The 13478-nt window shown below is 43.3% G+C and overlaps 1 protein-coding gene across 2 annotated transcripts in view; it reads right to left on the bottom strand.

Annotated features, from left to right (window-relative positions):
* A2ML1 (alpha-2-macroglobulin like 1) overlaps positions 1 to 8132 on the bottom strand; it is a 35544-nt gene extending 27412 nt beyond the window's left edge. For both annotated transcript variants that reach the window (XM_026502503.4, XM_026502504.4), the window contains exons 1-4: positions 7885 to 8132; positions 1673 to 1693; positions 704 to 863; positions 348 to 432 (exon numbers count right to left, since the gene is read on the bottom strand). In XM_026502503.4, the coding sequence (XP_026358288.4) occupies positions 348 to 432; positions 704 to 863; positions 1673 to 1687 (260 nt within the window). In that variant the 5' untranslated portion in view covers positions 1688 to 1693; positions 7885 to 8132. The remainder of the gene's footprint in view (positions 1 to 347; positions 433 to 703; positions 864 to 1672; positions 1694 to 7884) is intronic.
* Positions 8133 to 13478: the final 5346 nt, after the last annotated feature.

The raw sequence follows: 13478 nt of genomic DNA, 5'->3' as shown, positions 1-13478 counted from the left end.
GAATCAATGATGCTGACTGAGCGAGCACTGGAAAGAAGGCAGCAGAGACACAATTAGAAAATGTGTTCTTGGAGAAGTCGTGACTCTGGACCACATAAAATATCTTAAGTTTTTTTTTTTTTAAGATTTTATTTATTTGACAGAGAGAGACAGCCAGCTAGAGAGGGGACACAAGCAGGGGGAGTGGGAAAGGAAGAAGCAGGCTCATAGTGGAGGAGCCTGATGTGGGGCTCGATCCCACAACGCCGGGATCATGCCCTGAGCCGAAGGCATATGCTTAACCGCTGTGCCACCCAGGCGCCCCAGTATAGCTTTACTCTTCACCAGATCCAGAGCTTTATTCTTACCTACAACAGACTTTCACTAAGAAGGATTCCTCCACTGTCGATAACTGCTTGGGTTCCACCACGTCCACCTTGAACTTAGGCAACACTGGAAAGAGCGGAACCAGAAATGGGAAAGGGAGAGGAAGAGGATTTGACCGTACAGGGAGGGGACAGAGGGTATAAAAACAGTTGTACTTGAATTAGTTAAATTAAGGGGGGATTATGAAGGCAAAATTCTCCTAAAGTTATTGGCTGGTTTAGCCTGGATTCAAAAGTGAATAAAAAAATCCCTTCCCATAGTAGATTTTACTTTACCTTTGCTGATTTGGGGGACAAGATTATGTCCAACACTTTGACCTGCTAATTCTCCCACCTACCATATTCTTCCACACTGAAGGTGCCAAAGGTCGTGCCCCCGGCCACTGCTACTGTATAGGTCCCCAGCGTTGCCTCTGGAGCCAGCTGGAAGGAGAGATCTACAATGCCTTGCTCAGGCACCACTTCCAGCCACTGCGCAATCCTGTTGGTATTTGGATCCTGTGTTCATTAGAAAGAAACTCACGATATACCCGCTTGTTTCTCACTCTGCACTGCAAAAAGCAGGTAAAGACGCAAAGTGCAGGTAAAGAACCCCACTCATTGCTCATGACCCCCGTGGTCTGTGTCCAGGAAGAACAGCTCTGTGTTTCATTTCTAATTTTCTTTACTACTAAATGAAATAAATTTTCCTATAGGTCCAACGCCATTTGGGACGAAAAGCATCTTTGTGGATTCAAATAATCAGACTGAATCCTCAAAGGTATTGTTGCCAGTTTCAGAAAGTGGGCTTTAGGATGTCCTTTACAAAGAGTGTTTATTCTTGGTACCTATTTAGGGGCAATGCTGAAGGAATTTATCATAAGATACCCCAAAGAAAATCTAACAGAACAATGGAGGGGTTGCTGTGGGACATTCACCCTTCTAGTCCCTTTCCTTCTTAGCACTTCCCAAGGTATTCATGTCATATTCAACTGGTGAGTGTCTATGACAAGAGCCATTAGAATAAGAGGAGTACAGAACTAAGCCTGGTTGAACCGGCATGGCATAGAGAAGTCACAGGAATCAGAGAGCGAGGGCTAGTGGCAGAAGGAGTGGTGTCCCTATCTACAGAGGTTCAGGACTGAGAGGGTGGGGGGCGCAGGCAGGAAAACAGGCATGGCTTGGGTGGGGCTCTGGGTGCTCTGTATGGGTCAGAATCTTGGGCCCTGGGCCAAGATCGCAGAGCTGTTTCTGGCTCCACGGTTTAGCACCAAATTCACTTCCCCTTTTCCACAGCTGACAGAAAAGAAAAGGAAACTTCGACCTACCTGCAGCTCCACCATGGAGTACTGAAAAGGAAAATCAGATAATGTGGGTTAAAGCCGGATAAGCAACAAGGATGGGCTGAAAGCAGAAAGTTCACAAGGGCCTCTTTCTTTCTCTGTTGCCCACTTCTTCCTTCCTATATGGCTCTTTTGTGCCCTCATCAGGGTAACAATGCAGCAAAAACTTACTGGCTAGGGGAGGAGAGAGAAGAGGTTTCCTCAAAGGGATTGCCAGGCTCCAGAACATTTGAAGAAATGAAGCTTCAGACCCTTCAGCATCCCTTAGTGCTCTGGAACTGAACTCTACCACAACATGCCTTAAAAGAAAGTCTTAACATCCGGAGGCTCCCCCATGTTTTAACCTCTTCTTGGCCAACTATCTCCTTGCCTCTTCCTCTGCTGTCTGAATACAACTGGCAGCATCGGAACATTTACTTTCTAAAAAATATTTTGTTTAAAAGAGTTCCATCAGGGGGCGCCTGGGTGGCACAGCGGTTGGGCGTCTGCCTTCGGCTCAGGGCGTGATCCTGGAGTTATGGGATCGAGCCCCACATCAGGCTCCTCTGCTATGAGCCTGCTTCTTCCTCTCCTACTCCCCCTGCTTGTGTTCCCTCTCTCGCTGGCTGTCTCTATCTCTGTCGAATAAATAAATAAAATCTTTAAAAAAAAAAAAAAAAAGAGTTCCATCAGGGCGCCTGGGTGGCTCAGTTGGTTAAGCATCTGCCTCCGGCTCAGGTCATGATTCCAGGGTCCTGGGGATCGAGCCTCACGTCGGGCTCCTTGCCCAGCAGAGAGCCTGCTGCTTCTTCTCCCTCTCCTCCCTCTCCCTCTGCTGCTCCCCCTGACTGTGCTCTGTCTGTCTCTGTCAAATAAATAAATAAAATCTTTAAAAAATAAAAAATTAATTGAAAAAAAAAAAGAGTTCCATCAAAGGACTTCAAGAAAATGGATGCTAAAACCACAAGGTTAGCGGTGAACAGGTTATTGGGCTAGGTGCCAAAGTGTCACCAAAATTACTTGCTAATTAGAAAAAAAGAAGAAGGGCCACCTGGCTGGCTCAGTTAGTAGGGAATGTGACTCTTGATCTCGAGGTTGTGAGTCCAAGCCCCCTGTTGGGCACAGAACTTACATTAAGCAAATAAAAAATTAGGGGTGCCTGGGTGGCTCAGTCAGTTAAGTGTCTGCCTTTGGCTCAGGTCATGATATCAGGGTCCTGGGATTGAGCCCCACATCAGGGCTCCCTGCTCAGTGGGGAGTCCGCTTCTCCCTCTTCCTCTGCCCCTCCCACCAACTCATGCCCTCTCTATCAAATAAATATTGAAAAAAATTAAAATAAAAAAATTAAAAATTAAAATAAATTTTAAAAATTTTAAAAAGAAGACATACGTTCACACTGGGGAGATTAGGCTGTCACCACCTTAAGCAAGTAATCAATCTCATCATCACTAATAAGGCGACAACCTGACATTATGTGTCTCCTGCAGAGTACCTGGAGGTTCACAGCATTACCTAATAAGTATTTTTGCTTAAATTTGATTAAGACCTCGAACTACTTCCAGAAGACAGGGGAACAAGTTGGACTACACAATAAAGAAATAATCAGACAAATCAAGAATGTTGAGTATTCTGTAAGACAATTAGGCTTCCTCAAAAGTCAATGTCATATTCTGGAATGGGGACATTATCATTAAGCCTGATAACTTTCTCTCTCTCTCAAAAAAAAGTCTATAATGAAAATTTAAGATTATTTTAAATTAAGAGAAATTTGAAAGACATACCCAAATGTAATGCATGAATTTGATCAGATCCTACTTTGAAAAAAAAAAAAGAACCCTCAACCTCATTTGAAAAAACCTGATTTAAGACTGGGTATTAAATGATATTAAATGATTATTATTAATTTTCTTAGGTTTGATAATGACATCATGATTATTTAAGATGGACCTTTTCTTTATTTTTTTAATGATTTTAATTTTTAGTAATCTCTACACCCACCGTGTGGCTCAAACTCGCAGCACCAAGATCAAGAGTCGCACCCTCCACGGACTGAGCCAGCCAGGTGCCCCGAAGATCCACTTTTAAGAAGATACCTGCTAAAGTGTGCAGGAGTAACGTGTTAAGATGTCTGCAACTTACTTTTAAACGATTCCGAAAAAAAAAGGAAAAAAGATCGATTAAAATGATACGGCAAAATGAAACATAAAGAATGTTATGCTTGAAAATTCTTGTAATAAAAAATGGAGAACAAAACGGCTGCTCCAGATAATCTATGAGAAAATCATCTTTTTATTGTGTTGTTTGTTTGTATAAGATCTTTTGATTTTTTCAAGTTGTAATCATTAGAACTGTACAAAATCATAGCCAAGGAAATTGGTAATTAGAATGTCTAAAATGTTAGGGATGCCTGGATGGTACAGTCGGGTAAGCCACGGACTCTTGGTTTTGGCTCAGGTTAGGATCTCAGAGTCATGAGACAGGGCCTCGAATCAGGCTCCACACTTACTGCAGAGTCTGTTTCAGGTTCCCTCTCCCACTCCCTCTGTCCCTGCCACTCGTGCCCTCTCTCTCTCTCAAATAAATCTTAAAAAGAAGAGAAAGAAAGAATGTCTAAAATGTTAATATTATTAAGACTCTGATTAGAGACGGTACACTTATTGAATTCAGGGCATTCCGATTAGTATTATATACACTTAAAAACTAAATGGGATTGAAAGCTGGAATTTAAATATAGGAGCCTCAGCGAGGGTACAAGAACTGGATCCCACTTGGAAGGAAAAGGGAATGAAATCAAGACGGTGCTTGCCTTTGATTCTTGGACCAAGTACCACATGATGTCAACCAGTGAAGAAACAGAATGTCACAAAATACAGCTATCAGTCTTGATACCCAGGATAATGGCAATTCTTCAGAAAAGCCAAAAAAAAAAAATGAGAGACAAGGATTATAGGAACAGAAAAATTTCCCTTCTTCCTTTCCAGGTTCTTTGGCTGGTCTAATAAATAAATTGACATAAGATGGATTAACAGGAGAAAAAATTTAATTACATACATTTGGGAGCCCCGCAAAGACAATGAGACTCAAAGGCAGCCAGGCAATTGAGGCTTATATACCATTCTGAGCTAAGGAATGAGAGAGGGGCCTGGGGCTTCAGCGGGAAATAGGGCAATTCACAGGAAGATCAGAAGAGCAGATGTCTGGTAATCAAATGCTTGCCCTACCATGAAGATGAATCTTTTAGGTAAAAAAGTTATATCTGGTAACTGAGCCATGCCCCCATGTAAGTTCTTTTTTTTTTATTTTTTAAGATTTTATTTATTTATTTTAGAGAGAGACAGAGAGCATGAGCAGGGGGAGGGACAGAGGGAGAGGGAGAGAAAGAATCTCAAGCAGACTTTGAGCTGAGCATGGGGCCCAAAGTAGGGCTCAATTTCACGACCCTGAGATCTGACCTGAGCCAAAATCAAAAGTCAGGCACCCAACCGACTGGGCCACCCAGGTGCCTCCCCGACTATATAAGTTCTTTTAGTCAGTTAAGGGAGAGGTAAAAATTTTTTCCTGAGTATTTTGGCTCTTGACTGCCTTCAGCTCAAAATAATCCACATGGCAAAGTGGCTCATTTTAGGCTAGCACATTCTGCTGCCCTTCAGGATCAAGGGGGAGACAGGACTTTTACAAACCAGAGCGATCCAGACAATAAGGAGACAAAAATGAGACTACTATGGATTGCTAAAAAGTACAGAAAAGGAACACTTCTCCGATGACAAAGTACTTTTCTCACACAGAGGGTCAAGAAGCAGGGAGGAACCAGTTACCTAGAAGTAGGCTCTGGAAAAAACCAAGTGTTCAACAATGCTAGGAAGATAGCACTTCCAACTGGAAGCAGGCTGAGATTTCTGAATAAATAGTTGCATCAACCGAACCAGAGAGGCTCAGTTAATCTCAAGTATATTTCAGTTGCCTAAGGATAAAATGCTGTGCTCTGTAACCTCACAATTTTTGTCTCTCCGTTTCTTAGTAAAATTCCTTTAGTTGATCTCAGTGTTTCAAATTGGGAGTTTCAAACTGAGGGCTTCAGAGGGGAGGGGGATGGGGGAATGGGATAGGCCGGTGATGGGTATTAAGGAGGGCACGTATTGCATGGTGCACTGGGTGTTATACGCAACCAATGAATCATGGAACTTTACATCAAAAACTAGGGTTGTACTGTATGGTGACTAACATAATAAAAAATATTTAAAAAACCCCAAAACCAAAATGGAGTTTCAAATTTTCAGTGTTTCATACTGGAACCTGGAGTGGGGGGCTGGCTAAAGAAATGGTGGAAAGAGGAAGAAGTAATTTTACAACAGAAATAGAGAATGAGAATGGAAATCACAACAACTCTCAATAACGGGCAACAGTGTAACAAGGGTGGCTATGAGATCCACCTGCAGGGGGCAGTAGAGTCTAAACTAACCCTTGGCTGCGGTGGTCACGCTCTCCCCCAGTACTTCCTCCTTTCAACTCTGGGATTAACGGTCTGTTGAGAAAGAAGTCGGCAATATTAAACCAGATCGATGAAGAGAAGATACAGGTGGTAGGAAGGAGCAACTGCAAAGAATTCTAAATTGGGGGAGAAAGTAGTGGTGGAGGAAACTACTAATTAATAAGCTGAACGCTTCACTGTATGTATAGGGAAAGGAAACAGGCCCTGAGAACATGGGAATGGAAATAAAAATTAATGCATGCCCTATCATTATCTTTAAAGCTTCATGACACAGCATGTATCCTGGGCTGCGACTGAAGGAGAAAGAAAGCAACAGGGATCTCGGAGAGGTAAGTGTTTCAGAAATGTAAAACTGACCAGGCCCTAAATTGAGATCAAACGTATCAGAAGGCTTATGATTCTAGGGATTGAGCTGTTCAAGGAACATTTAAGTAATCGCCAAATGTTACCACCTCTTTACCTTTGGCACGTAGTCTTTTTTTTTTTAATTTTAATAATATTTTTTATTATATTATGTTAGTCACCATACAGTACATCCCTAGTTTTTTATGTAAATTTCGATGATTCATTACTTGCGTGTAACACCCAGTGCACCATGCAATACGTGCCCTCCTTACTACCCATCACCAGCCTATCCCATTCCCCCACCCCCCTCTACCTCTGAAGCCCTCAGTTTGTTTCCCAGAGTCCATAGTCTCTCATGGTTCATTCCCCCCTTTGTTTACCCCCCCTTTCTTCTTCCTTTTCTTCCCCTACCGATCTTCCTACTTATGTTCCATAAATGAGTGAAACCATATGATAATTGTCTTTCTCTGCTTGACTTATTTCGCTTAGCATTATCTCCTCCAGTCCCATCCATGTTGCAGCAAACGTAATATAGTCTTAAGAGAATTGCCTACTTTATCGAACACCTTGCCTTGTAGTAAAAAAGGATGGTGGGGATAGATACTCTTATTTCTTCCTTTTGTTAAACATACTCCTGAATTATTTCTAATATCCTAACTGCAAAGGCACGTGGTGTCATTCCTGGAGAGAACGCCTTGAGGTTTTTAAAAAAACTTTTTTTTAAAGGATTTTATCTATCTATCTATCTATTTGTCAGAGAGAAAGAGAGTGCACAAGCAGGGAGAGTGGCAGGGGAAGGGAGAAGCAGGCTCCTGGCTGAGCAGGGAGCAAGATCCCAGAACCCTGGGATCATGATCTGAGCAGAAGGCAGACGCTTAACTAACTGAGCCACCCAGGCATGGCTTTAAAAACCCCTTTAAAATGACAGTGGATATCAGCATCTCTCAGGAATGTTAACTTAATTGATGTTCTCAGCTATCCACTTGAGACAGACACCACTGCCCGTTTTTAGGAGATGGACAAGGAGGATTTATCTTATTATTTTTTAAGATTCTATTTATTTATTTGACAGAGATAGAGACAGCCAGCGAGAGAGGGAACACAAGCAGGGGGAGTGGGAGAGGAAGAAGGAGGCTCATAGCGGAGGAGCCTGATGTGGGGCTCGATCCCATAACGCCGGGATCACGCCCTGAGCCGAAGGCAGACGCTCAACCGCTGTGCCACCCAGGCGCCCGGACAAGGAGGGTTTAGACCGGTACCCTGAGACTAGCACAAACATTCTGCATCTCATCACAGTGTTAAAAAGAATCTCTTCTCCTTTTGCCTACTCTCTTTCAGTCTGCCCTACTCCTCTCCCTTTCCCTCTTCCCAACCAAGTTCTCACCTTGTCATTCACCGGAAAAAAGCCGCTGTTCAGGGTGACAATGCGGAAGTGCACTGGAACAGAACAGGCATCATTGGCAAAGGGGATTTTCCCCTCCCTGAAACTTTCTTCCACCCTTTCTATTCCCCCCCACACACACTTCTGAGTGTGCAAAATTCCACCAGGTTTTGCTTTAAAAAACAAACAAACAAACAACTGAGTCTGAGAGAGAGCTCAAAGCCCCCAGAGGGTTTCTCTTCACAGCTCCTGACTTGGAAACATTAGAATGGAATGCCCTTCTGAGGAAGAAGGCACAAAGTTCAAATACCAGGGGCTCAAGCCAAATGCCCTTGATGCTTTCGTATTCACGTACAAGCAGCTTGCCCTGAAACGCAGCAGCCGGTTAAACTTGCCAAATTCCACCCCAGGAAAAAAGTACATACTTTTGTTTCAGATACACACACACTAGCAACTTCACTGACTTACTCCTGCTTGTGTGACACAGGGCGTCTTCAACACCTGTGACCCTTCCTCCCTGCAGACCTTTCTCCCTCCAGTCTTGTTCCACGGACCTCCCACCAAACCACAAAGCCCCTCTTTCTGAATATGTGCAGCGGTTTGCCCTGTCTTTTGTCCAGTCCCATCTGTGCCTCTCTTACCTTCCTGCCCTGGGTTGTAGATAGGTTTGTCAGTTTGTATAATGATGCCATTCCCCTGTCTCTGAATTAGAACCTTTTTCTTCTCCTCAAAGCTGATATTATTTCCAGTCACCGACACCCAGACTGTAGCCACTTCTTCTGTGCCACCAGCAGGAGGTGGTACCTGAACAAGGGAAGGGAGCTTGCGGATGAGTAGGATACTGGGAGTGGAATCAACTGAGTTAGATGGAGGTTGGAGGGGCAGGGCCATAAAACAAGATGCCGGGAGGAAGAAGGGAAACAATATTCGGAGGTTAAGGTAAAAAAACTAAAAGAAGAAATCCAAGGTCAAGGAAATAGTGAATGTGTTATGGCCAGGAGTTGAGTTTAGCTTTAGGGGAGATGGGTTGGAAGACTGTGATGAAAGTAGATTGCCTAAGTGCCTAGGAAGGAGGGTAAGAAAGGAAGGGAGCAGAGTTGGGGTTGAATCTGTGCTTACCAGAAAGGAGATGCACTGTAAGTGCCTCTTCTTCGATCCAGAGGTTTCTAGCAACTTCTGGGTCTTGTCCTTCGTCTCCAGAGTAATAGTGAATTTTACATTATGGGACCCGGGGCTCAGATCCAAACAAACTTTCTGGGTAGAGGGGAAGTTAAGCTGGGCTGGTACTGTCACCAGGTAGTTTCTATTAAGGAAGCAAAAGGATCTCAGGGCAGTAATGACTCATTCATTCAATGAAAAATTAAGCCCTCTCCTAAGCGCTCAGCATATAGCAGTGAATTAAACGGACTGATCCCCAGCCTTTATGAACCTTATTTTCTATAATGGAGAAACAGATGAGAAACAAATAACTCAGCCTTAAGCCATGCACAGCTTAAACCAACTACAGGTAGGAGGCCATCATCGAGAACATACACCTAGGGTACCAAGAAGGAAATTAATTCTATTACAGAGAACAGGGTATGAGGAGTCTATTATAGTTTCATGCTATCTTTTCTTTACTTTTTTTTTTTTTTAACGTTATCTTTCTTAAAGCTTTCTTTTGGTGCCTCTGCCTTTCTCTCTGGGTAAAGGAGAAATGGAAAACCTAAGAAGGAACAGATGAGAAGGAAATTCAAATAAATCAGAGGTTATCTCTTCTTTCCCATATTCACATTTGAGAAAAATAGACAAAGAAGCCACCTGCCCTAAATCAGCTCTGACACCAAGCACTTACGGGAGATAGTTCTCTGCAATGGCTGGTGATAGGGTCAATATTCCTAGAAGGAGTTGAGCCCACATCCTTGTGGGTGAGAATCCTCAAGAGCAGGAACCAGAAGTCTGCAGCCCTGCTATAACTTATATATTAACCCCACAAGGTGTGGAGCTTTGATTATGACTCTAGCCAATCACCTCTTAGAGCCTCAGGCTAAGGTGGTAACTCCGGGTAGCACTTCTGTTCACTTCCTCAATTTTACTTCTCCCTGAAACATTCATGCTGGCTCAGCCAGTCCTTAATACCTATCCTGGGAAAAACCCAGGGCTGAGTATTTGCAGTGGTAATGCTCTCAGAACAAATTTTGGACTCCTCCCTTTTCTTCTGGTTTCATTCCAAATTTCCATCCGCATTTGATCTTTGTTCTCTTTTTATTATTCTATTAAGACATACTTGGAAACACAGGTACGGGAATAATATCAATGGAAAAGCAGTATATCTATCTAGTTGGGAATTAAAACAATGAATACTACTCATATTCTTCTATGTGGAAATAGGGACACACACTCCTTATAAAACAGTATAAGTGGACAGCCTTTCTGAAGGTAATTTCACACACATCAAAACCGTTTCAGATTTCTATGGCCCAGCAACTCCTTTTTTGGAAATGTTTCTTAATGAGGAGAGAGAGCATGCATGTATGCAAAAGATGTATCAACCCTAACTTTCTTCACTGTATTCTTTATAATGGCAAGACTTGAATGCTTCCTGGGGTATAAATTAGTGAGAATACTTTCTGGAGCAATGAACAACTCAAATCAAGCCAACTTAAACAAAAAAGAATTTCTGGTAACTGGGGTGAATCAGATGTGAAGAACTGAAGGAACCAGAGAAACCGGAAATGTTATGGCCTGAAATTAGGCACTGATGCTGTCGGTACTCATTTCTCCCCCACTGCGCACAAGATTTCCTTCAAGTAGTGAAGAAGACGGAGCTGGGAATTCTTCCAGCTCTATGATCCTAAGAGAAATTTCTGAAAAAAAAGATTTTGTTCTTCCTTCTCTCACATGCTCACCTCTGAATTAATCATTGTAGCCAAGATACTGCAACAAGGTGGACTTGGGTCATTCTTATCAACCAGAGGCCAGCACGATGAAGTACTGTGATTGGGAACCCTCAAAAGACACATGGAATTGGACAGGAGGGGGCTCTCTAAAGAAAGGAGTCCACTGCTATAGGAAGTGCATTGGGGTAAAGATGCTGGGAAAATCGAATATTAACTCTATTACAATGCCCAATAATTTAAATTTGGTTGAAAAATTGTCATAATAATATAAAGCAACAATACACAGTCATCAAAAATAATATTTTCATGACAAGGGGAATTGTTTGCAATATTAATTGAATGGCAGGGTGGAGAAGAGGGAATATAGTACAAAACAATATGTGGGAAGTTCCACTTCCAGTTAGGATGTAAAAACAACTGGAAAGAACGTTTTTCCCTCCCTGATAGTGAAAAAAGCCAGATAAACTGCAAAATCATAACTTTCCTTGAACCAAAAATTTGAATCTAAGAGCTGAGCAGAGGTTGCTGGTTAACTAAGTAGCCTAAAATCCAAGGAGGCACATTTCCTTCCGAGAAGAGACTGAGTGTTGAATTGTCTCATCTGTGCCAGAACATGGGAGGTGTTTGGTCCATCACAGAAGCAAGTGAGAACACAGCTAAGATTTTAATGAATCACTAAAGGTGTAGTGTGGGCTAGAATAACAACAAAGAATCTCTGTGTGCCACACGGGAAGCTTGTACTTAATTACAGGTCCCCTCCATGACCTTTACCAAGTGCTCATAAGAAAGATCGGATACAGAATGAGACTCAAAAGAGCCTCCCATAGTAGTATAGAGATAGAGGACAGTATTATCTATCCTGTAGGAAAGGCCCCAGCTGCCCAAACTATTTTCAAAAGGCTTAAGACTCTGGGGAGAAGCATTAAATACTGTTGCTCTGATTGTTGCACAGGTAAAGATCCATGGTTGCCAGGGGAAAGATGGGAGAGGGAGAGGGAGAGGGAGAGGGAGAGGGAGAGGGAGGAGAGGGAGAAGGAGAAGAGGGAGAGGGAGAGGGAGAGGAGGGAGAGGGAGAGGGAGAGGGAGAGGGAGAGGGAGAGGGAGAGGGAGAGGGAGAGGGAGAAGAGGGAGAGGGAGAGGGAGAGGGAGAGGGAGAGGGAGGAGAGGGAGAAGGAGAAGAGGGAGAGGGAGAGGGAGAGGGAGGAGAGGGAGAAGGAGAAGAGGGAGAGGGAGAGGGAGAGGGAGAAGGAGAAGAAGAAGAAGAAGAAGAAGAAGAAGAAGAAGAAGAAGAAGAAGAGAAGAAGAAGAAGAGGAGGAGGAGGAGGAGGAGGAGGAGGAGAAGGAGGAGGAGGAGGAGGAGGAAGACCCTACCCCACAGGGAGGGAGAAGAAAAAGACCTCAGCCCAGAATTCTATACCCATACTTTCAGAGATTTCCTAAGACTGAAGGAAGGGCAGGGAAATCTTTTCCACACAAGACCTGCCATGGACACAAAGCAGAGTTTGATTGGGAGTAGAGGCAGGAATCCGAAGAAAATCTCATCCTCCAGGACCAGGCATATAAACTACCTAAGACTGAAGATGAAAAGGACAAGAGAGAACTACTGCACCCTCTCACCAGCACCCTAGCAAGAAACATAACAAGCAGCAGTTCACCACTGGTGGAGGGGCAAAAATATGGAGAGAGACCACCTCTGTAGTGCCTATAATGTGTATAGGGAAGGTTGAGAGCTGAAAGTGGGGAAAAAACCTTGAGAAAAACCTCCAGCATTCCAGACCCTATCCTAAGTACAGGGCATCCTAAGAGGTATTTGAAGCTTATGGTACACTAAAAGAGCACACCCTAAATCCACCTCATCTTTTAACGAGAATGACTCCATCTACCCTGCTAAACTGCCTGAGAAGAGATGTGTCCCTTTCTAGGCATAAAGGCTATTTACCCAATCTCCCGTTTTGCATAAGATGTCTGGCATTCAATAAAAAATTATATGATGGGGCGCCTGGCTGGCTCAGTTAGTACAGCATGCAACTCCTGATCTCAGGGTCATGAGTTTAAGCCCCATGCTGGGTGTAGAGCTTACTTAAAAAGAAAAAACTTATATGACTGACAAAAAGAAGATGACGATGACAACAAAGACAGCAATGGTGACGACGCCCTGTGAAGATACAAAGCAGCTGACACAGCCAGACTCAGAGATGATGCAGGTGTTAGATCTACCCAAATGGGACATTCAAATGGCTAGAAGAGGGGCACCTGGCTGGCTCAGTCAGGAGAGCATGTGACTCTTGATCTCAGGGTTGTGAGTTTGAGCCCCATCTTGGGTGTAGAGACTATTTTTTTTTTTTTAAGATTTTATTTATTTACTTGACAGAGAGACAGCCAGCAAGAGAGGGAACACAGGCAGGGGGAGTGGGAGAGGAAGAAGCAGGCTCCCAGCAGAGGAGCCTGATGTGGGGCTCGATCCCAGGACTCTGGGATCATGCCCTGAGCCGAAGGCAGACGCTCAATGACTGAGCCACCCAGGCGCCCCTAGAGACTACTTTAAAATAAAATCTTTAAAAAAATAAAAGTGAAATAGCTAGAAGTAATATGTTAAGGAAATTTTTAAAAAGGTGGACAACATCCCTAAACAGATGGGAAATTTCAGCAGAAAGATAGAAGTGATAATGTCAATTAGAAATGCTGAAAATAAAAAAAAAAAAATCAGGTATCAGAGAT

The sequence above is a fragment of the Ursus arctos genome, unplaced genomic scaffold, assembly GCF_023065955.2.
Source record: "Ursus arctos isolate Adak ecotype North America unplaced genomic scaffold, UrsArc2.0 scaffold_26, whole genome shotgun sequence".
Taxonomy (NCBI): domain Eukaryota; kingdom Metazoa; phylum Chordata; class Mammalia; order Carnivora; family Ursidae; genus Ursus; species Ursus arctos.
This window is presented reverse-complemented; position numbering and strand designations above follow the sequence as displayed.